The sequence below is a fragment of the Ptychodera flava genome, chromosome 16, assembly GCF_041260155.1.
Source record: "Ptychodera flava strain L36383 chromosome 16, AS_Pfla_20210202, whole genome shotgun sequence".
Classification (NCBI taxonomy): domain Eukaryota; kingdom Metazoa; phylum Hemichordata; class Enteropneusta; family Ptychoderidae; genus Ptychodera; species Ptychodera flava.
Window position 1 is genome coordinate 26,825,999 of NC_091943.1, and position 25,736 is coordinate 26,851,734.

At 36.0% G+C, this 25,736-nt stretch overlaps 1 protein-coding gene across 2 annotated transcripts; it reads right to left on the reverse strand.

The window, feature by feature from the left end:
• Positions 1-996: 996 nt before the first annotated feature.
• Positions 997-23,853, reverse strand: LOC139114446 (very low-density lipoprotein receptor-like). 2 transcript variants are annotated; one of them, XM_070676190.1, is made up of 23 exons: positions 23,743-23,853; positions 22,935-23,056; positions 22,103-22,228; positions 21,684-21,800; positions 20,975-21,091; positions 19,465-19,587; positions 18,858-18,977; positions 17,948-18,064; positions 15,683-15,802; positions 14,067-14,192; positions 13,391-13,549; positions 12,823-12,942; positions 11,209-11,337; positions 10,036-10,199; positions 8,170-8,396; positions 7,374-7,571; positions 6,399-6,595; positions 5,468-5,587; positions 4,661-4,859; positions 4,083-4,156; positions 2,494-2,581; positions 1,936-2,041; positions 997-1,355 (listed from the first exon to the last, which is right to left on the reverse strand). In XM_070676190.1, the coding sequence occupies exons 2-23, from the start codon at positions 22,993-22,995 to the stop codon at positions 1,212-1,214; spliced, it is 2,952 nt and encodes a 983-aa protein (XP_070532291.1). In that variant the 5' UTR covers positions 22,996-23,056; positions 23,743-23,853; the 3' UTR covers positions 997-1,211. The 2 variants fall into 2 exon arrangements, with proteins under 2 accessions (XP_070532291.1, XP_070532290.1); XM_070676189.1 differs by having other exon boundaries at positions 1,086-1,355; positions 4,661-4,949.
• Positions 23,854-25,736: the final 1,883 nt, after the last annotated feature.

Below are 25,736 nucleotides of genomic sequence, written 5' to 3' on the forward strand. Positions count from 1 at the left end.
TGTTTCGCAAACAGAGTTTGGTCCACACTCAATGTTACTGACAGTGAGTGCGGACCAGTGTGTGGAGGGAATCGTAGGTCAACAGGTCAAACAGTAATACCCAGTGTTGTCTAACGTTTCGCAAACAGAGTTTGGTCCACACTCAATGTTACTGACAGTGAGTGCGGACCAGTGTGTGGAGGGAATCGTAGGTCAACAGGTCAAACAGTAATATTGTTGTGTTTACATCAAAACACCAAAGCGAGTTGGCCCTTTTTTCATAACCTTCATCTGCAAAACAGTTTCAACAACATGAAAATTGAAAATAATGTACCCCATATGTAACTGTCGAGCTCATGTGAAATTCCCTATACATATAATATGTATTTTGGACAGTAATAAAAGGAGTTTAGCATTAATGTCATTGGACAACGTAATGTACAATCTATGTAACTAATGAACAAAATCTAGGAATTTTGATGAAGGCAATAAACGATCAGAGTCTCTAATCTTGCAAAGAGAAATGTACATCTTTGTTAATTTCTGAACAAAAATGTCAGTATTATTATTATAAACTTGTTAGATTTGCATATATTCAAATTTGTATATATATTCAAATTTGCATGCATTCAAATTTGCATAAATTCATATATGGTAAAAGTCATGCCAGCAACTGTGACCAATGAAACATCAGTAGCAATACTGAACAGTTTTGGTGGCACATTATATTTTGCCTTCCAAGGATTGGCTCTATCATAAATACAAAGATCAAATTATTTTATTAGCACCAAAGATTAAATTCTTTTCTTTGTGTAGTGTTTGTACGTACTTGTATTTTCTAACATCATATTTAGTTAAAATACAGTGGTTGCCATCATGGTAAGGTTCACCTTATACTGTAACCTAGCCAACACTTTGACTGACAGTTTTAGAGGTGACCTCAAGTAGCAAAAAAATACTTCAGGGCAAGTAATGCTTACCTGTTTTGTCAACTTTTGCAAATTTTCTCTTTTTTTTCATATAGTAAAATATAACTCCTTCATTTGAGCTTGAAAATGACAATACATTGTACCTCATTGTCTCTGTCCATAAACATTGTTGACACGTTCTTATTGGAACAGTACTCAGTCTAAAGAAATTATCTTTGCGTATGTAATATGTCAACACACGTGCATATTCTTTTGCAGGCAAGCAATGCTTGCCACAGAAATTTTTGTCATTGAATGCAGATTTTAAACAGGTATTCCAAATTCTCTATCGGGATACGAGACGCTACTGAAGGCCGAGTCATCACTTGATACAGAGATTCCGTCTAACTGGATCGGTTGATAAACTCCGTATTCCAATTTCAGTTTGGGTTCATTGGCATTCTCCTCCTGAAATCACAAAGAATGTTTAGAAAGTCAACTTCGATATGATACATAGTGTTAAAGAAGAATCATTGCTTGATGAAGAAATTCAGTATTTTCTGTTTTACTTGCAAATGTCTGCTGCCTGCTTTCACTTTTAAAATTTTGAAAACTACTGATTTACTTCAAAAATGCCAGGTAGTATTCAGAGTTTTGTAAAATGTCCACTTCTGTACGATGTAATTTTTGACAAATGCTATGCAAGACTAGAATTCAGTTGTCAACAGTTTCAGTGAACATCACATTGGTACACACACGCTGTGTTGAAAAGTGGATGACTAGACGTACAGACGTGACTTCAGAATAGAGTAATGAACTCTGTTATGTAATTGCAACCAAAACGATGGAAAAGAAAAAAAAAAGGTTACACAGTAAAGATTTTGAATGTGAATGTATGAGCAACATAACCGCATTATTTAAGAGGTTTGACTTTTTTCACAGCTTTGTAATATTCAGGAACCAAGAGCTGTCCTCAAGCACTCATGCTAGAACTTTCTATGTTTGTTTTTGGATACATGTATTTAAAAATAACATCTAGTACATTTACCTCAAACAGTTCATTGGTGGTACCTGCATCAAGGTCAGTATGAGAAATGTAACTGGGACTTGTGTACAATGCACGAGGACTTCGCTGAGCCAAAGACTGGAAACGCCTGAAATGATATTGAAAGTTGTATCAGGCTGCAGGCACTGCACCTGCTACACTTATTCATGTGCGCCAGTCTTCAAGTCCTCTGTGATGCACTGATGAACATTTGACATATTACAAGTACTGGTATTGGGCTGATGCAAAAAGACAATTCAGATATTTCTACATTGACTAAAAAGAGATCAGCATTGTTCGCTGCCAGATGATGTACAACTGTTTACCTCAGTCCAAAGGAAAGATTAGAGAATCACACATACTAGTCATTTGGCTAATTGCCAACCTACCGTAGTCGCCAAACGCCACTTTGGCAACATCTCAACCAAGACAAAAGGTTTTAAAAAAGCTTACTAACAGTAACAAATAAATACCATTCTGTTCTCTTTTTTTGTGGTATTTGCCCGACTTTATTTTAAGAGATTGACAAGACGACAATCTCTGCATTGGAGGAAAACTTACCTGCGGTTTTTGACAAGTTTTATTGCCACACCAGACAAGAACAATACAATAAGAACGGCAAAGATGACGGCTATCAACCATCCAACATCTAAAAATAAAAAAGAATAATTCAATATACAACGATAAAATTACCAAAAGATTTATTTTCTTCTGCCATATTTCTTGTCGCATTATCTCACATTCCTGATTCAATGTGTAGCCATGATAATTATTTGTGATATGAATACTGCACCGGAAGTGACCCTGATTGCAGGTGTTATATTCAGTAGTCTGAAATCTTTGAATGACATAAAAGGATAGGAGAGTGGGGACAGGGACATATTCAGTCAAAAGAGTACTTGTGAGAACAAAACAAATTGAACCGTACATGGCTTTTAAGGTAGTTTGCGACTTGAAATGCAAAAAGTAAACTTTTGCTCAAACTTTCCTTGATGAAACTTTCAACCATTCTCTTACTCAATCAATCAAGAATAAAAAATCAGGGGTCATCATGCAGGTTTATTGCTAGTGAAACAAATTACTTGATAATTACCAAAGCTTGACATTCGGAATGACTGCCACCCCTGTCTTAAGGGACTGTAGATAATTAAAATAGGCGCACGGTAAATGAAACTAAGTGCGTTTGTCCTAAACCCCCTCCCCAAAAACGAAAATTTGGAAGTGCAAAAATCAAACCAAGCCTAATTCTGCATCTGCATCCAACAATCGGTGATTACGTTGCTATGAAATCACCCATGGGCTAGTGACCCCCTCATCCCCTCTCTAAAATCAATTCAACAATGACGCAACCAATAGAATGAAATGAAACAGTGTATCCAAAATGATTGTAATGTTATTTTACTCGAGCACTGATTCACATGTATGTAAAAAGATTATTGGTGTAGCGCCAGTGCCTTACTGGCCTGTTACAAGCCAAACTATGTAGCATGATATTTTGAGATACAGAAAAGCGTGTAGCGATATGTTGTGACAAGGAAATTTGTAGTGCAATTTTTGTGCACGGTATTCGAAGGACAGCCAAACCCCCTCCCTCCTAAACACAGAAGTTGCATTTACTGTGCGCATGTATTCGTTATCCATGGCCCCTAAATCTATCTATTGGGAGAAAATAAACTTTCCAATTTTCACAAAAATAAGCCAGTAAAAAGTTGAGTTACTCTGGTAGCTTTTAACCCTTTTCCTGCCAGACAGTAATAACAGTAATAACTGTATCACTTCCCCATCAGCCAAGTCAGTATAAAAGCGGTATTGAGCCAAAAAATGACGTATTTTCACCCACTTGGCTTGGTCTGTTACAGCATCTTTTGTCCAAAAAAAAATCAACTTTACAGTATTATGTTTTCAACAGCCTTCAAATGTACAGTATTATGTTAAGATACATAATATGGAATACGTTGTGTTTCATTAATTTTAACCATCTTGACCTGGTGGTGAAATATGGACTTGGCAGGAAAAAGGGTTAAATGAGCCCCAATCAGTGACAGGCCAGAAAAGAATTGTAAAAGTTTTTGTTCGAATATCTGTCCATGAAATAGTTTTCACTTTTCAATAGTAACAAAAGTCATGCTTAGCAACCGTTTCAAACTTACATCCATGGTCCTTTGATTTATCCTTGCTGACTAGTTTATTTGTACACTGCAGTCCAAAATACTCTTCACCACACCTGTGACAGGTGAAGAAGTCATGAAGTTCTTAAGTGGCAAGTGGAATAATCAGTCATTTATTCAGATTTATATCATAGAAGCACTGGTTTTCATACAATATTACAGATCAGATGAAATGTTACAACTCTACAAAAGAAATTTGATTTGCAAAATATTTGCAGACCACATTTTTATCCTCCCCTCAAAAAAGTGTAAAACCAATCTGTTCTGCTGATGAAAATTAAGGTTCTGTTGATTTACTGTCACTGCAAAACCACATTAATGTTGAACAATACTTAAAGTCAGAATTTATAAACTGTGTAGGATGTAGAACTTCATTACAGTAAACAAAACACAAAACTGACAGCAATTCTTTTGTTAGCATGATTCATGGACATTTGTCAATTACAAACACATACGTTTTGTTAATTATTTAAGCTGAGAGTATTTCTTGAATTATTACAATAATCTGTCCAAATACTCAATTTTCTCCAACAGTGCACATATATAAATAATGCACTTACTTGCATTTTGGTTGTCCATTTGCCAAAGAGCACACACCGTCATTTTGACAGAAACCATTGCACACACCCATCAACAGATCAGATATTCTGTTCTTCATTTCTGTTGTGGTATCTGGGCGGTGTGTTGGCAGGGTCACTGTGTCGGTGTCCTTTGTGTTTTGGCTGACGACCCTGTGGGTCACTGACACTCGCCCTTGATCTGTGGCGGGAAAAGTTGTGAGAGATTCCCCTTGCATGTATTTGGCTGTTGTCTGCATGTCACTTTCAGAGAATGTCTTTGTAGGATTTTCTGTAGCGAGAATAATATTTAGCTCTTGAAAGTGACATTGTCTTTCCATCGTTAATACAAGTTTTTTTCTTATGCCAATCCTAGTTGAACAATTATTTGGCAATTTCAGACTTGATTTGATAAATGTTATTTTCATGATAAAATTCACACAACGATATAAAGTCAGTTGTCAAAGGGCGAGGCAAATACAGATAACAGCATTCCAGGTCTACCAAAATCTTGGCTTGTATAGTTGGCAAAATTCAGGGGACTAACGGATTGGTTTGATACTAGTCTAGAAAATCACAAGCTATTATAAATGGATGTGTTCATTCGTGACACAGTAAGTGGTGCATCCACTCTGATAGTAGGACTACTATCTGCAGCTCATCCATAAATGTTACCCATCAAACATTAAAGAAATCCCAATGTGAAACGGAAAGGCACATTCTGACTTTTCATCGGATGAAATCTGCAATCAATCAAATCACAAATGATGACAATCTCTGTCATTAAACATGATATTCTTAATTCCATACCTTGGCACTGTGTTGTAGAGTTAGCAACAGATTCATATCCCATTGGGCAGACACAACTGAATCCCTCTGGAATTAGAACACACAGATGGCTGCAGGGACTAGCTAAACAGTGGTTGTAGCCTATGGGAAAGAAAGCACAAGGAAACTGCTTATGCGAGTTCACAATACAGACAGCCACTGGGCTGATGTACGTTTTAAAACTAAACACATGTCATTCAAAAGTTACAGCAAAAAATTAGAAGCTTCCTTCATGACATACCGTATAAATATAAAGAAAAGAAAATTTACAACATTATGAATGATATTGAAGTTGGATGGAATTTGATAACTGCTCTTCCAACATTTGTTCATTGTGATCTTGGTCCTTGTTCTCGACATCTGGGATTTTGTGATACATGCAGTATGTATAAAAGTGTAATTTTGATGGGCGTTGACTGGATGATGTTGAATTCACAAGGCAGTAACATTGTTGTCCATGGTTATAATGCAAATTCCTTACCTTGTAATCTACAACACTTTCACAACTATTTTAGAGATTTCTTATGATATGAGCGTTATTCAACGTGGTCATAGAGTCTAAATACAATAGTCGCAGTGAAAACATGGACCACATGAGAAGCATCCAATTGGAAATGTGAATTTTTTAGCTTTGTTGTGTCTCTGTGCTTGGCCGTTTCCTGGTCTTTATGCTTTTCCCTTTTTTTCATTGCTTTGCAATTTCTGCTTGTTGTTTAAGCTCCTTGTATCTTTTCTATGCATATTCATATCCCAATTAAATATTTTCTAAAAAATCCCTAGCCAGTTGCCTGACTTTAAACTTGATTCACCTGGCAGTTTTGACCTTTCACCCCCTTAGGGAATGAGAGGATGACACCAACAAGGGTTACCATTGTTAATTGAGACTTTTGTCCTTGCGGAACACAACACTCACCAGGTTTCTGTCGAACAGGATGCATGACCACAATATCCATAGGATTTAAGAGACCACTTCGAACCACCTGTTGATCTTTACCAGTCCATTTGTTGGCCGACTCGATAGATTTGGTTGTCCAGTCTGACCAATACACTCTGTCCTCAAACACATCTATTGCAAAGGGATGGTGGACTGTTGCGTGCTTCAGAGTGGTCCTGCAATACCACAAGTCAGTAAAAACAAACAGGGAACAAACAAAGGCAGGTCAGTTTTAAACCCTTTGAATGCCAAAGTCAATATTTGTCTCCTCATAAAACATAATCAAGCCAATGTTTTCAAGATCCAGATAATTTTTTTAGACTTTTGCCAAAATTTTTGATCAAAAACTGTTGCCTATGAAAAGTGACGTCAATGTGGTCAAATTTCTAAAAACTTACAGAAAAGTTCATAAAAATTGGTAAAATAATGCACTTAAATTTTGGCAGGCACTATTGAAACACTCAAACAAAGAGTTAAAATACATACTAGAGATCAAGCGAAATAATTAATACAAAATTGTTCTTACTAAATATAGATCTCATGCCTCTGATTGCTTCAAAAAGTAAAAATAAAATTGTGAATATCAATGAAAAATTATTATAAAAAATATTATTGGATGTGTAATGCATCATCAGAAGCATACACGTATACCACACTGAAACCTGATCCAAATTTCCTGCTGGAGTATTTTCAATACCTAGATATGAGTGCAGATTTGAATGACTTTTTAGCAACAGTGTGATGGTGATGATAGTAGTAGTAGTAGTAGTAGTAGTAGTAGTAGTAGTACTTGTTTATTATTGTGACTTGCAACTCCATGAGTTGCCAATGGGCTTGTATGTCACAATTTAATTAAAATATAGAGAACAGTGCTAATCATTGACTTGGGAATGACAAGAATAAACACAAAATGGTCTTGCAAGCACGAAAAATTCCAAACTGAGGATGTCTTACCGGTCAGAGCCGTCCATATTGGAGTATTCAATCACATCGTGGCTGGCGTCTACCCAGTAGAGTTTCTGCATGACATAGTCAATGGTGATTCCATTGGGAAACACCAGCTTTTCAGTGACTATGGCTTCCCTGTGTGTGCCATCCATCCAGGCTCTCTCTATCTTTGGTCGATTACCCCAGTCTGTCCAGTACATATACCTTACAAAATACAAACAAACCATACGGTATGCATGTATATACATAGCAGGGTAAAGTAAGTATTAATCTATATACAGACAAAATTCAGCTAAAGTCTTTTTGAAGAAATTTGTGTCGTAGTTTTTTAATAACTTCTCATTACCAACATCCATGTTTTTTTCATTTTACCTTTACTGCACGCGAGTCCATGACATGACTATGTTATTTAATTTAACCCTTTGAGTGCCAAGTCAATTTTTTGTCACCTTTAGAAAATATACTCCAGTCAATTTTTTTCGGATTTTTGCCAAAATTTTGATAAAAAGCTGTAGCAAATGAAATGTGATGTCCATTTGGTCCAAAATTATAAACCAATGATAGAAAAATTCATAAAAATTGGTAGAAATGTTGCACTAAAATTTGGTGGGAACAATTCAAGCACTCAAAGGGTTAAAACAAATCATAATTAGACTAATAAAACCTATTCAATTTATAGTAAGAAATGCAGAACAGAACTTGATTATGGAACAAAATTACGTTCACATCATCTCAAGATGTTTTGAATCAGTATTCAAATGAAAAATGTTCAAGTGAGAGCAAGTACACAATATTAGCTTACCCACTGTTGGGGTCCAGCGCAATACCCCTTGGTTCGTCCAAATCCTGATCTATTATTTTACTTTGGTGAAGTCCCGACAAAGTACAGACACCAATCATATCGATACCAGTGTTGGTATAGTACAAGTTCCTGCCGATCCAGTCCACAGCCAAGCCTTCAACAATTTCTACTCTCTTCAACAGGACTCTTATCTCCTCGGATGATTTGCCTGCCCTCTCAATGGTGCCCTGTCAGGACAGTGAAGGTATCTTGACTTGAACATGTGTTATAGTGGTAAAAGCCATAGTGTATCCAAGGAATTACAAAAACGTAGCTCAAATTTAATCTATTCTATTCTGATCGATAATGTTAATTCTTTTAAGGTAGTATGTACCTTGAAAGTGAAAGACAATCTTTTGCTCAAACTCTCAACCTTCAACCTTTCTCTTGCCAAAGAATGAAAAGTAAGGGGTACCTGTGCAAAATTTGATACTAGAGAGAAAAGTTACCTAACTATTTCTGATATTTGAAATTCAAAATGGCCGCCTCTCTATGTTAACTCTTTGGGGGAAAAATAAAATTTTTTGATTTTCAAAAAACTTAGACAGTGAAAACTTTTCTTACACCAAGAGCTTTAAATGAGCCCCTAGTGGTAGATCAGAATAGAACTGATAAAATTTGAGAGCTCAAATATCTTTCCTTGAGATGCGTTCTACCTTAGCAAGCCTTTATCCTATAAACACTTGTATAGAGATAGTTTGAGGTATGTTTACACCTAGACACAAAGTAAGTAAAACTTATCTGTTCTCTTGTAAAAATTGAATTGATATGATTTCAGGTTTATTTCTAAATATAGTACAAAGAGCACAGCATTGGCTTCTGCTGAGACAAAATTAAGACAAATTCCGTTGATTTTCTGCCAGTGTGTTCATTGGGCAAGACTGAACAAGTCTGTGCCCTCACTGAACAAATTTACATAAATTTCATCTTAGCAGTCCAGTTGTTTCCAAAGGCCAGTTCCCTACTGAGAAAACTCCATTTTTTCATTATATTAGATTGTTGCTCAAGTTTGCCATACATTGTTGCAGTCATGGTCCAATCACTGAACATGATATACCCTTTTCAAAAAATATCCATAGTTTGGGTACACGCTATCCTGTCCAGAGGGTCAGATGGTGATTAAAGATTTCAATAACTTGCTTTTAAGCAAAAATGTAAGCAAGTGCAATGTAATTTTTTGTATTAATTACTTAAATTTAGGAGACAGGTAATTGTCTTAAATTTCAAAAAATACATATGAAATAATTTTTGAATATCAATGATTAGAATACGATACTTCCGTTATAAGCCCTGGTCAATGAATAGAAAGGCCCTCATTGAGATCTTGTCTTTTCAGATCATGGCATTCATTGAGTTCAGTCTTTGTGAATGTTCTCTGCTGATACACAACATAGAGTACATTTCTAACCTTCGTAGTCATAATACATGAAGTAACATGTTCAATGGTGTGGTTAGTCTACCTGTACAATATTTATTGATCAGGAATGTGTCACCAAAATTTATATGTGCAAATAAGGGTTTTCCCGCTGACTGTCTGGCCATGTGCACATTCAAACTATTTACACCACTTAGGTATAAACACCATGCGATACACACAGCTTTCCAGCTTAAAGTTAAATGGGACAGACATTTGAACTTTCAAAATTTTTACAATACTTTCTTGGTCTATAAACTTATTTCATTCTAAGTCTTCTTTTCGTGAAAATCAAAAATTTGATGGTTCCACTAGAGTCAACACAATTTAAAGTTTTCTTGAATAAAGTTTCAGCAAATTATTTCAATTTCGAGGCGCATACCACCTTAAAAAGTCACATGGATAATTCCCACCTTTACTAGCACACTCCAGTACACATTCCCTTCCACCGAGTCAACGTCTATTGAAGCTATGTAATTATCAGCACGGCTGAACAATGGCTTGTGTTCATGCCCTCCAGCTAAACTGAACATGTGTATCTCTTTAGTGACCGCAAACAGGAGGACAGGTTCAACATCTGATGGAAGAGAGAAAGTTACACAGTGGGTACGAAAGTACATGTGCTACAGAATGAAGTCCAGTTATCATGTGTCTCTCTCTCCTACAAATTGATCATTTCTTATTAGTGTTCACGGTTTCATATATACAGTTAAGACAATGCTGCTGCTGAAGCAGGTTGTGCTCAATCGTTTCAAAAGCTCTGTGATCTCTTCTTGCTGACATGTGTAGTGGTCTCGCACATGAACATCCCTGTACTACGTCACTAGTACAGAAATCTGCGGGAAATTCGCGAGAAATGGACACTTTCTCGCTTTATTGTGAGAAGTAAGCGAGAATACATACTTTCTTGCTATCAAGCTGCGAGAACTGTGCTTTCTCGCATGCATCTGCAAGAAATTGTGAAATTTTTGTGAAATGCTTACACAGAAGAATACAATTTCTCGCAGATGCAGAGCAAGAAAACAAATTTCTTGCTGATTGATTGTGAGAATTCAGTTTCTCGCAGATGCTGAGCGAGAAAACACAGTTCTCGCCAGCTGATTGCGAGAAAATTAAATTCTTGCTAATTTATTGCAAGAAAGTATGTATTCTCCCTTACTTCTTGCAAAAAAAGGGAGAAAGTGTCCATTTCTTGCCAATTTCTTGCAAATTTCTGTACTAGTGTACTGATTTGACCACTTTGTTTGGTACAATATATGTATGTGCACCTGATTTTGTCAACAGAGTACAATTTTACGATTAGTTTACACACTTCTCGGACCCAAATTTACAACTCTCACAATTGCTATTGGGTAGCTTCTTATTCTACTCTTCAAAGTTATTAGAAATCTTCTAAAATCAGGCATTTGAACAAAAATAAAAAAAAACTAAAACTGTAACTGTACAGCCGAATAAAAACATTTGGTTAATAGATACAGTTTTCTTTTTTAGATTTTTATTCTAAATAAAACAGTTTAATCATGTTTATTAATTGCACGCCTGGACACCTTGAGATACAACCAGCCAAAATGCATTCATATACAGACCTGCAACTTTACATCTGTGATGGTCAACATCAAGTGCGTAGCCGGCAAAGCAATGGCATCTGTAACTCCCCTTTGTATTCTCACAGACCTGGCTACATAATGGTGGAAAGACTGCACACTCATTGACGTCTGAAATACATAAGTTGGGATTGTTCAGCTTATCCATAGCACTGTATGAAATTCAACATCAATACCACAGTTTAACAATTAACATTGATACAATCTGCAATTTATAGAATATACTGACTCTGAAAAAATCTCATTTTAAATCAATGTGTCCCTAGATAGTGTATTTATCTACTCTGTAATATTCAGAATATTTCCTGTTCTGCCACATGCTATTCTGTCCAAAAGGTCGGATGGCGATGAAAGACAGAAATAATTTAGTGTTCCCACACAATGAGCATAAAAATATATCATAGTATGAGGTAAGTGAAATATGGTGTTTTCAATCGGGTTCGAACTCACAACGTACGGCAGCCAGTCACCTGGCAGAAAAGCAACAGACAGAACCACTTGGCCAAATCCCCACTCTCAAAAAACAGGGTTCAATAATGGAGCTAAGTTGTTACAGTTTTCTGACTGCCACAACTCAACACTGCTGCAGAGTTCATGAAGCACTCGCACTTACATACACGCTATCAAACATCGCACACAAACTTTATCGAAGCAGTGAAAATACTAGTATCTCAAATTCATATATTTAAAATGTTACTGAAACATTGCTAAAGGAACTTAATCAATTTGCTTTCGTAATCAAAAAAGTAGAGATCACCATGTAGATTTGGATAAGATATAAAGATTTTCCAAAATTTATCGATATCTAAAAATCCAAATTTGCAGCTGTTCCCTGTGTTAACTCTATGGACAAAAATTAAATTTTTGACTTTCACAACAGCGAGAAAATGAAAACTCTCTACATGAAATTAAAACTATCTACTGTCGATTGACCAATCAGAGTGCTCAATTCAGGGTGTTTTATCTACTCGTAAAGCCTTGGTCACCAAACTCCAGAAACGAATGACAGCGCCGTAGTAAAGTACTGTCCAATCAAAAGTGAACATGTCATATTCTGTAGACATCTGGTACGTTTTAATATTCAAATTTGGTAACACAGCGGAAACCAGCTGCAATACAAAATCTGCTGTGCCCTAGGGCATTTATATAATGTGCCCTAGGGCATTTATTGGATGTTCCATTACATTGGAAGGCTATTTCACAAATAAAAGTTTTAATTCATATCCTAAACATGTTACATTGACAAAGGGGACGGTTGACGTAAACACATTGAAAACGAAAATATATCAGTTAGGGGCGATAGTTTTTAAGTCGGATAAAACCCTCGTACTCGGGCTCTTCTGGTATATAAAGTCCAACCCAACGATAAAATGTCTCGGCCTGCGGCCTCGACATTTTATGGTTGGGTTGGACTTTATATACCAGAAGAGCCCTCGTACTCAGGCTTTATCCTATACATGAGTCTACACCAGCAGTAAAGTAGTACCGTGCTGTAAAAATTTTAAAGTCATAAAAATCCCCTTGGCACATTTACCTCCACAGCCTACAATAAACTTGAAATGTCACACTAGAAGGGCAAATTTAGTTAAAACATACCATCACAAGTCTTGCCATCTGATGCCAACGCATAGCCCTCATCACAAAAACAGGCAGCTCCTCGTGGAGTTGGGATACACTTGTGAACACAGTCTCCATTGGAATAGAGGCAGGATGAGTCTGAAATTAGAATGTACAGTGAAAAATGAAAAAATGTTCCCCCAGAAACACAGAAATCACCATCCACATCACGATGTTATCACCCTGTTTCTTGCTCAGAATACTCACTTGTATAGATTCAAGAGTGTATCTTCATGGACCAAATTAAAATTGAATTTTCAAGTGTCATACTGTAACAATATAGCCACTGCTTATAGATACAGCATACATAGATAGAGATCATGATAGAACTGTGTACACCATCTTTCATGGCAGTACCATATTGCATTACTTCTTATTCTGTTGAACCAAAGCAGCTTAAACCTTGATTTGTTCAGCTGTGGAAATGTTGGTGGAGTTCGTATATACCATAGCATTAATGCTTCCTTGAATTACATTGTAAAACCAATAACAAGTACCTAAAAATATATTCATAGATGAAGCTAGATAGATGTCTGTTTATACTGACCACAGTGTCCGCCTTCGTCTGAGCTATCTGGACAATCATCGTAGCCATTACAGACCACATCAAGTGTCACACATGATCCAATGTCACAGTGATACTCGCTGTCTCCGCACATTTCTTTCAGTCCATCTTTTTCAGTGACAATAGTGACAGTTGTACTCACTGTGCACAAAATATCAGAGTTCATGTTTTACAGTTATTGGAAAAAAAGAATTAGCACAAAAAGATGGCTGCAAACTGTAGTCTTTTTTGCAAATTCATCAGGCTAAAAGTCTAAGGCTAAAAAAAAACACTTTTAAGGTTTGACTTGATTTGTGATTCTGTTCTTTACTTAGTCTGAAATACTTATGACTGCAGTCAGTGCTAGAGAAAACAAACAACCATCAGACTGGGCTGCAGCAAATTTACCCACCAGGTCCTGGGATTTGAAGTCTAAATGAACAAAATTCACCCCTGTTCAACAATGCATACCACACTTGAGTTTATAATATCATTATCCTTGGTATGGTTTGACCACTGAAGTGAAAAAGGGGTGATAATTAAAGGTTAAGAGAAAAATGCACACATTAAAGTAACTGGCAGATAAATGTTCACAACGCATTGACATTTTCTCACATTCAGCACTTCAACACAATTCTTTATTATTAATAACTGTGCCGGTGTATGGAAAGTACTCTACCTGCAGGGCAGTGTTCTTCATCCGATCCATCTGAACAATCCTTGTCACCATCACATCGCCATCTTCTTGGAAGGCAGACCAAACTCTCACGGCACGTGAACTCTTTAGATGAGCATGTAGGGGGCCCTGCTCCACAGTCAAAGCAAAATTAGGATTGTTGTGAGACAATGCACACACTTGAATGATGATGTTACATTACAAAGGAGTATCTCTGTACATGCACACGCTATGTTTAAGGTAGTATGCGCCTCGAAAGTGAAAGACTCAAACATTTACTCAGACTTTCCTGAATGAAACTTTCAACCATTCTCTTACCAAATCAACAATAAAAGTTACGGGTCGCCATGCAAAGTTTGGAACAAATTACCCAACATTTTGTGATATTTAAAATTCAAAATGGCCGCCATTCCTGTGTTAACTCTATGGGGGAAAAATTAAATTTTGAATTTTCCTAAACTAAGACGGTGAAAGTGTTTCTTTCTCCAAGAGCTTTAAAATGAGCCCCCCCCCCCCCAAATGGTTGATCAGAAGAGAACTGTAGAAAATTGATAGTCCACCTATCTGTCCTCGAGGTGCGTCTTACCTCAAGACAAAGTGCACAGAGTGGGTGGCATTGTTCCAACCAATCATAGGGTATATTGCTTTCACCAATCAGCTGCTACTTCAGATTAATCCATTGGAAATAAAGTTCCAAGTTTTCTAAGTCTAACAGAGCTTTCAGCAAGTAGACTGTCTTTGAAGGCTATCCTGTGTTCTGTTTTAAGACCATTATATACACAATCTTTATCTATGAGTGGTTGTGTTTTGCTTTAGATCATCTTAAGGTAAAATGCGCCTTGGGGACAGATATTCAGACTCTCAAACTTTTACAATCCTTTTTTGATCTACCATTTGTTTTAAAGCTCTCCGTAGAGTTTACACAGGGACAGCAGCCATTTTGATTATTTCAAACATTGGTAAATCTTGGGTAATTTCTCTAGTACCAAAATTTGCACAGTGACCCCAATTTTATTCTTGATTTTGAAAGAGAATGGTTGAAATATTCTTTAAGCAAAGTTTGATCAAAGTTTAAGTTTTACACTTTCGAGGCGCATACTACCTTAAGTCTGCACACCTTATGATATTTGCCTGAATATGCCTTTCATATGCTTATTCGTGGCACACACTAACACAACATCATGTTTGTTGTGTACATCAAAGCTGCTTTTATTCACACATTGTAGTTTCAGGAGAATTGGCTTAGTGAAGCAGAACAGTTGTCCCCATCTTAGTGTAGTAAATACAGCTGCCCTATTTTGTCCCTAACTCTGTTATTCTTGCCAGTTGTGGATCTTGTTACGTGTGCACACCAAGTCAATGTGGCCTAACCCTTCCATCACTATGATTTGGCCAAAAAACTCATTGTTATCAATGGTGAGTGTGGACCAGTTTACAAAGATCAGGGGTGAAAACGGTCAATGGATGCACTTGCATTATTTTCACTGAACATTTACAAATTTTGAGAATTCCACTTTTAATCAGATACTCAATCCTTAACACCTTTGCATGAACAGTACAATATCTAAGGAAGACTACAGTTTTTCTAGCTGTGCAGTATTTTGGCTAACTATACATACCACAGTCTAGTTCATCCGACCCATCAAAACAGTCTTTTTCATTGTCACAATGCCATTCAGTCAGTAAGCACTCTCCATTTTCACAACGAAACTCCTTACCATTACATGTATTCTCGTATTCTATTGGGAAAAAGAGGTCATTTATTCAGATAGTCTTATATCTTACCCTTTCACTGACACTGCACATGACGTTCCTTTGATGATTTTATAGAAAATGTATTTTTTTGATTTCCACTATATTTTGACCGAAACAGTTTGAGTTGAATGTAACACAGAATTGTGCAAAAATACTCATAACTTAAGTGTGATTAAGGAACTTAAAATAAAGAAAAAAATCAACTGCAAATATAGCTGCAAAGCAGCAATAACCGGGTTTCGAGACATCTCAGTGCACAGGGGCAATAAGAGAAATAGATCACATATCTGATGACATATGGGTATATTTGTGAAATAGAGGTCAAAGGTCATCCATGTCACGGGACATTTTGTCCAAAAACTTTTCTCCCATAGTTTTCCCTATCTACCAAAAATCAGATCTCTAGCTCTTTTGGCTTGCCAAGAATTAGATATGAGCATAAATAATGAGGTTAAGGATGTGCTGTCATAAGGTCTCCCATCATACCAAATTTGAAAGATGTAGCAACTGTGGTTACTGAGTTATGGACAAATATGTATATATGAGGTCAAAGGTCATCGAGGTCACATGACATTTTGTCATAAAAATTCCATCCTATAGTTATCCCTTTAGACCAAAAATCAGACCTCTACCTATATTGGCTTGCTCAGAATTAGATATGCAAATAATTAATTAGGTATCGTCATTTGACATATTGACAATAGATTTCTATCCCATAGTACACCCTGTGTACCAAAATTGTGCTCTCTGGACCTGTTAGTTAGCCTAGAATAAGATATGCACATAATTAATGAGGTCTTGTTACGTGCCATATTTCTATCCCATAGTACTCCCTCTGTACCAAAATTCGGCTCTCTAGCCCTATTGGTTAGCCTAGAATTAGATATGTGAATAATTAATAAGGTCTGGTCATGTGACATATTGACAAAAGATTTCTATCCCATACTACTTCCTGTGTACCAAAATTCAGCTCTCTAGCCCCATTGGTTTGCCTAGAATTAGATATGTGCATAATTAATGAGGTCAGGGTCACATGACTTGACCCAAATTATTTTGGTGAACATTAACAACTAATGATGGTCTATGTCGAAAAAGAACCAGACTCCTAGCTCTATTGGGCATTTGTAAATCTATAGGCGAGGTCAAAGGTCACTGAAAATGTAAAAAATAATACTTTAAAAATCTTTTTCTCAAAATCGGCCAGGCCTATGACCTTGAAATTTGGCATGAAGGAGCCCAGGCCTATGGTCTACAAAAATTTTGGACAGAATTTTGATTGATATTTTTTTATGCAAATAAAGTCAATTTGAAAGTTTGTTTTCAATATGGCCGCCAGGTCACGTAACTCATTGTTATGGTCATGTGATCACAAAATTACTTATGAGGAGTTTAACCTATGTGCCAAATTTTAAGTCTCTAGGTGCAACGGTGTTTGCGTGGCAGTTGTATTTAGAGGATGGAAGAAGAAGAAAAAGAATAATGATAATAATAATAATAATAATAAAAAACAGAACGATTACTAGAGGGTTTCGGACCCATGGTCTCGAAACCCTAATTATTAAAGTTTAAAAGGAGAGTTCAAAATTTAAAAAAGTCAGTTACATGACCTTGCATTTACACAGACACTGCATTTCAGCTTGTATCCTTTGAGAACAGGATCTTTATCTTTTGAATAATGAATTTTTAAAAAAATCATAAAATAATCAATGATTTTTGATAACTCCTATAGGTGTAAGAGATGGTATACAGCAGAAAGGTTCGAGATGAAGGCTTCTTCCCCAAGCACAATTACAAAGCACAAGCACAAATGAAAAATTCATGATTGACAGAATTTAGTACTGCCACAACTACAATTGTTCTGAACATGTCCTGATAACTTAAAGAGAAATGACTATTGATGCACATAACATGTACTAGATTTCTTCTGTGGAACAAAATGCTAAACTTGGTATTTTGAATATATATACATATAAAAATGGGTTTTTTTATGAAATGTCGAAGCTAAGTCAAATATACAGCAACATGATTTTAAAACACTTTGGAGGGATAGTCTTACTACAAGGATTGGTTAATTTAAAAAATTTAAAGCTAATATTAGCAAAAATGAGAAACTTATTTCATTATCTTACCGCATCCACTTTCATCACTTCTGTCACCGCAGTCGTCATCATAATCACACTGCCAAAACCCTGTTATGCATTCACCATTGGCACAATGGAAATAACCATCTGGACAGGTCTGATTATCTAGTTCAAAAAAGCACTTAAAAATTATCACAATTTGATACTAGCAATATATAGTAACATTTGAACGTTTCATGGGACTTGTAGATTCAAGCTTCGCAAGCATAGGTTAACAAATACTCCATTGATAATGAGCCATACCATGTGATTTGCATATTTGAACAATGTTGATTGAGGTAGCATATGCATTTCAAAAGTTAACTTTTGCTCAAATCTTCTTCAATGAAACTTTCAACCATCATCTTTCAAAATCAAAAATAAAAATCAGGGGTCACTCTGCATATTTTGCTACTATGGAAACAAAGTACCTTTAATTTAACAATATTTCAAATTCAAAAAGGCCTCAATAAATGTAATAACCCCATGGCAAAAAATTAAACATTTAATTTTAACTAAATAATGTCAGTGAACTGTTCAGTTATTCAATGAGCTTCAAAATGAGCCCCTTAAGTGATAGACCAGAAAAGTATGATAAAAGTGTGAGTCTGAATATCTGCTCGAGGTGCTTTGCATAAATGAAATCATTTATTTTGGAAATCTAGCATTAGATGTTTGCTGACAATAAAATACTGCAAAATACATGTTCCGCAGCTACATATTCCAATATCCCAACTATAACATATCGCACTGTACATGTTATTTTTCCACATTTAACACGGTTGCTTTCAACTTTGTATATCCTGATGATATTTTTAGATTCAGATTTGTGCAGGCTAGGGATTTCAGCCAAAATGAGTTAATTTAAATAGAGGTACATTTTAATGACCCACCATTACAATATGAATGAAAAGCCTACCGCAATTTACTTCATCTCCGCCATCCGTGCAGTCCGGCTCAGAATCGCACTTCCACAATAATGGAATACATCGTCCTGATGAACATCTGAGATGAGTGGCTTCGTCACAGTCTGTGTTTTCTAAAACCAAGAGTAAATGACAGTATCCGATGTATATGATAGTGAGTATGAGTGTGTGAATGCTTTATGAACTTTACGGCATGTGGTGGGTTTGCAGTCAGAAAATTGTAACATTTATTGAGCCACTCTGTTTTAAGGGTGGGGATTTAACTGAGTGGTTTTGACTGCGATGTCAAACAACTCAGCTACGGTATGTTATGTGCAAATTTCAGTTCTAGAGACCCAAATTACCCGATTTACCATATTTGGAAATTCAAATGGCTGTCATTCCTGTGTTATCTCTGTGAGTAAAAAAATTACCCGCTTTTCACAAAATAAGGCCAGTGCAAACTTATTTACTCTATAAGCTTCAAAATGACCCCAACAAGTGGTAAGCCAAAAGAATATTGTAAAAGTTTGAGAGTCTGAAAATCTGTCCCCAAGGCACATTCTACCTTAAAGTTAACATTGTTCATAATACTGGGGAGTAAAGTATGACCATACTCACGGCAGTATGTTTTGTCTTCATCAGAGCCATCAATACAGTCTTCTGAGCCATCACAAACCCAGGTAGTGGTAATGCACTTGTATGCATCGCATAGGAAATCACCTGGTGTACAAGTTCTGGCCTCTGTGGAGGAAATAAACATTTTTACTAACTGGGCAGTATCTCAAAATAGTTGCCTATTGGCCAAGGATGATCAAGATTTTTGATGTTACGGGTGCTTAATGCCTGCAAGTTTCCATTTTCTCCATGTGTGATTAAAAAATGCATTTAGCATTGTTTACTTTTTGAGATATAAGCACCTTTACTTGCAGCACAAAGTGAAAATCTACGATTAACTACTATAAATACAGGGGATTGAATAATTTATGCCAGTTTGGTCACTCTGACTACTCTTTTGATGTAGTACTTCCTTGAAAGATAACAATGTGATATTTTTGCAAAAACTAAAATACAATCTAGTTGGTTCACTCAAATGACCCAAGGTCGCCTTGTGCCAAAATATTTTAAAAAAATAATGTCAATGACACTGGGGGCTTACATTTGTTTTGATATTGCAGGCTAGAGTGAGTATGCTTAACTAAGTTTACCCCTTTGAACACACATACCAACTTTAAAAGAAATAGGACAAGCGATTTCAGAGAAAATGTTTTTCTGACCAAAAATGGGGAAAAGTGCTCAAAAAATACAAGTATGAAAATTTCACCACAATTTTAAGACATTCATTTAAGTATGCCTCTAGGTACATGCATACCAAGTTTCAATGCAATCAGAATAGTTAATTCAGAGATGATTTTTTGACCACAAATGCAAAAAAATTGCCTTCAGAACACAAATACAAAAATTTCACCACAATTTCACACATCCAACAGAAAACATCCCTAGGATTATGAGTATCAAGTTTAAAAGCAATCCAACAAATGCTTTGGAAGAAAATGATTTTTTGACAAAAAAATGCAAAAATTACCCCAAAAAATATAAATGTGAAAATTTCACCCAATTTGAACAAATCTGACAGAGGCCAACCCTAGGATAGTGCATACCAAATTTCAAGGCAATGGGACAAGCGCTTTCAGAGAAAAAGATTTTTTTACCAAAAACAGGTAAAATTGCACCAAAAATACAACTATCAAAATTTAACCACAATTTGAAGAAAATTTAACAAAAGTCACCATAGAGAACCTGCATACCAAGTTCTATACAAATCTGGCCTGTGGTTACAGAGTTTTAGCAATTTGCAGGATTTTCACTTTTATCTCATTTGCATATTTTTGACACCCACATGTTCATTTGAACAAATTCACATCTCCACCTTTCAGTGCACCTGTACGCCAAATACTGAGAATGTAGATGCTGCGGTTTAGGAGTTTTTGATGTAGACCAACATACATCCGCACATACTAACATACATACATACAAACAGACGCCGCTGACCTACCATATAAGCTCTTTAGTTATATATACATATATCAAATGTGAGCTAAAAATTACAATATTATGTCATTATGCTCACCACAGTCTGTTTCATCAGAGCCATCACCACAGTCCTGGCCACCATCACACACCCAGGATGTGTGTATGCATCTACCATTATCACAGATGAAATCTCGCGCCAGACATGTATGTCCACCTGCAATAGAATATACTGTTAGGAAAACACTGCACTTATTTCTATTTCTGTGGCATTTTTGCTTTCTTTCTTTATTTTTTTATGCATGTTTATTTGGTTTTTGAACAGTATACTTCTTGTAGGTTTCAAGGAACACAATGTTAAAAATTTAGCCATGGTGCTCTTTGCTAAAAAAAACCACTACAATCCCTCGGTACCTATTTGTAGTCTTTTAAGGTAGTCTGCGCCTCAAAAGTGAAAGATTCACACTTTAAAAAATTGTTCAAGCTTTCCCAAATGAAACTTTCCACCATACTCTTACCAAATGAAGAATAAATATCAGGGATTCCTTACCAATTTTGGCACTAGAGAAACAAATCATCCAACATTTACCTATATTTAAAATTCAAATGGCCACCACCCCTGTGTTTAACTGTATGGGGAAAACAGAATTTTTGATTTTAAATAAACTATTTCAAAAAGGTGAAAATTTTTCTTACACAAAGAGCTTCAAAGTGAGCCCCAACAAATAGCAGACCAAAATATATTGGAAAAATTTGACAGCCCGCATATCGGTTCCTGCGATGCATTCTAGTGTCTAAGTCTTACATACCACAGTCAGTTTCATCAGAGTTATCTCCACAGTCGTTCTGTCCATCACAGACCCAGTACATTGACAGACACTGGCCATTGTCACAGTGGAACATGTCAGAGGCACAGGAAGACAATGCTGGAAACAAAACCAAATGAATTTACGCAAACTTTAACCCTTTCACCGCCATGGTTTGTCCCAAATCCATTGTTTTCTATGGTAAAGTTGGACCTGTATACAGGGAACTGGGGGTGAAAGGGTTAAAATGTTCACTCTCTAAATTTTTAAATTGCTTGACAAAAAGTCACAGTACACTGTATCTATTTTGTGCATCCCTTGAATTGAGTCTCTGTGGCTTCCAAATCTGGAAAATACATTCAGATTTAATTCAAGTTTTGATGGCACGACGATAAAGTAAACAGTGCATTACACAGCCTTACCTTTGCATGTGGCGTGGTCTTCCTTTGATAGTGCCATGTCATTTGGACAGGCACATGTGTACCCATTTGGATTGGCTAGACAGAAATGACTGCACCCACCATTTGAATCCTCACAGCCATTCTGACCTGTAAAGATATTGAACACTTTAAGCCCTCTTTCAGCTTATAGTGAGATATAAACAGTTCAATAAATATTTTGTATGCAGCAAAACATTTTAGGGTATATGGAGCACAGGGGAGGGTTGGAAGGAACTTGACTATAATCATGAATTCTAAAGGGTGCAGTCGAGAATTTGTTGAGATCTTTTGACCAATGCATAGTTTTAAAATCAGCTGAGATAAAAACTGAGCATATTAATATTTCTTTATTAGCCATAAAATACATGTAGTGCTTTCGCAAAAACTCCTCAGGGTAAATACATTTTGTGCTACTGTCAAATTGCTGTCTACATGAGGGTTTAATAGTTTCTCTTGTCAGAAGTGGGCAGGTGATGGACTCATCAAAAAAGTATCTGATTGCAGGTTTCATCAAATCCATTTTCAATGAATATAGAGCCATGGGTGATTAAAACTGGTTTGTGAATTCCAATCATGAATTCATAAATGGGTTTTTGCACTTCTAAATTTTGCTCAGGGGAGGGGGAGAGGGTAGGGGGTTTGAGGTCAAACGCAATAAGTTTGGTTTGTAGTGCTCATCTGATGATTATTCATGGTCCCTAAATGGATGCAACAATAACACAGCAATGACACTCCAAATTTTACAAGCATGATATTTGACCTTTCGATACAGAATTTGGGGTTAAAAGCTTATAGCTTAAAGCCACCGTCTCACCTGATTGAGCGATTTGAAATGCCATTGGATCAATCACACATATGTCCAATACATCATTCATGAAAGAATCCAACACGGTTTGCTCGTTTTCGCCAGTTGTTTGTCAGCCTTGTGGATGTTCCCTAAGAAATCAGTTTCGAGACTTTCAGAATAGCATTTTCCAGAATTCACGTTATTGTGTTCTCAATACATGGCAACACACATGTAACAAACATCTTTTGTTTAAATAGCAAACAATAACAAATGTCTTTTGTTTAAAGTATACTAATGAAGTGTATTTATATAATCTATTAATAGTAACTTATTACATATGTTGAATATTCATATAATGACATTCAGTTGCCAATCCCCAGTATGCGGCCATTTGATTCACAAATCAAGCTCACTTTCAGAAGATGGTTGAAAACTTATGTAATGCACTACTGAAAATGAACTTTTTGAGCTCAACACATGCAGTGTATAAGCATCAGCTGACACAATTTCTTTTTGATCTTGCATCATATTTCTGCACATAGTATCCCCTAACTTTAAAAAGTTAATCAAAATAGGAAAAAATTACGTTGAAGGCACAAACTCTATTCCAAACAGATGCTTAAAGTGTAATGATACATAAATGCAAAGGCTTGCCAATACTTGCAGTTAGGTATGCAAATATAGATTGATAATGATTCAAGATCAACAGAGAATATCCCTATTCTGGGGAGTCATGCACTCTATAACTGTAGAAGATAGGCAAGATGGCTGCCTTTAGAAAAGAATCTCTGAATATTATTGTATTTGACAATAATCAAATTCTGCATCATCTTACCAGTGCTCCAGTCAGACCAGTAGAGTTTGTTTCTGACAACGACAAGTGAAAAAGGGTGTTGGAGACCAGACACAATCAGTTGACGGTCTTCACCATCCAGGTTAACAGTTTCTAGAACATGACAGAAAAACTCCCTCATTGCAAACCATATTAAAGGCCCTGTAGCTGTGACGCGTTCTATTTTCCCTGGTTTTAAATTCTACAAATTTAAAGGATATATTCTTTTACTACTGAAAAATTAGACAATTAAATTTAAATTTTTTTGATATTTTGTTATTTTGATTTCCCGTCATTTTTAAAAACTGGTAGAAAACAAAGCATAGGATGTCCCAGTGGAAAACATTCAGCACTATACATTATATTTGACTACTTGATGTTACTGTGAAGATTCCAATGCATTTATGCACAACGTACAGTGTTTTTGCTTTATTTCCATGAGGGCCCAATTTTACGTTTTGGCAAACATTTATTATTCATCTTGCTCAAAATTGCATATGCAGCCCCAGTGGACAGTTTATTATACTTGTATAAACACCCCTCAATGAGTAAATTCCCACGAACTTGTTTTAGTTTGGAAGTAAAATCACAAAAATAATGCTAAAAGATACAGCTATTGGGCCTTTAACGTAAGTGACAATTAAAGAGCCCATTGCTGTAGTATCCAATTCAAATTTGTATTATTTTTGTTCTCTAAAACTACTTTTTAAATTCTTTGCCCTTAAGTATACATATCTTGACATACCAAGTACAACCTTACTAATACAGTAAATTGTGCCACGTCATTGTTGATAAATAAATTGACGTTCAGACTAAAATTAAGTTGCCAACAATCATATTGGAACACATACAGGCTTTGCTGACCAGTTAAACAGTAGGGATTTTGATGTGATTTTTAGAGCAGACCAATTGTATTACACTAAAAGAACAAAAGACTGAAAATATACATCAGAAGTTACAGTTCAAAAACTTTTTACAACATCGTAGCTGATCAATCAAGATTTCCTTCTACTCCTTTGTAGTGCAATGCATGAATCAATGTTGCCTATTTTTCATGAAAGCACTGTGAATATTAATGACCTAAATACATAAATTGCATACATATTCACGTTTGCTAATGAATATTCATGCCTCACCAATAGAATCTGTGAAAGCATCAGCCCAGTACAGCCTGTTTTCTGTATAATCCACACAAAGACATTAGGTGAACCAATATCCGAGTCAACCAATATGTGTCTGTGACTTCCATCCATCCAAACCTTCTCAATTTTTGGTTTGCTTCCCAGTCAGTGAAAATAGAAGCCTGTGGCAGAAGACAATGGACAACAATTTTAAGAAATATTCGTAGATCAACATTTTTCTTTGAATGACTGTAATGAAATAATGCGTTTAAATGAAGTCAGTGAGATTATTCAAATTTTAAAAATAATTTCATCTCATCTTTTCCAGTTTTATGCGACATGCTAATGATTTTGTTCAGGCTACGAAGCTCAGCAAAGAGTTTCTGATTTAGCACTCACTTTTCCTGTATTCCCTCTGACACATCAACCCAGGAAAACATCACAATTTATACTAACATATATACTCTAGCTTTGATATACCAGTATAATCTAGTTGTACCTCAAAATGAAAGACTTAACTTCAAATTTGCTAAAACTTTTCTCAAGAAAAGTTTTCAACCATTCTCTTTCACAATCATGAATAAAGATCAGGTGTCACCGTGCCAATTTTGGTACTAGAGAAACAAATAACCTAATATCTACAATTATTTGACATTCAAAATGGCTCTCATCCCTGTTTATCTCTAAACAGGAAAATAAAGTTCCTGATTTTTGCAAAACTAAGCTACTATAAACTTTATTTACTCCATAAGCATCAAAATAAGCCTTCACAAGTCGAACTTCAAAAGAATATTCCAAAAGTTTGAGAGTCTGAATTTCTGTCCTCGAGGTGCATTCTACCTTAACAACAGAAATCTTGAGCACACTTTCATTTGC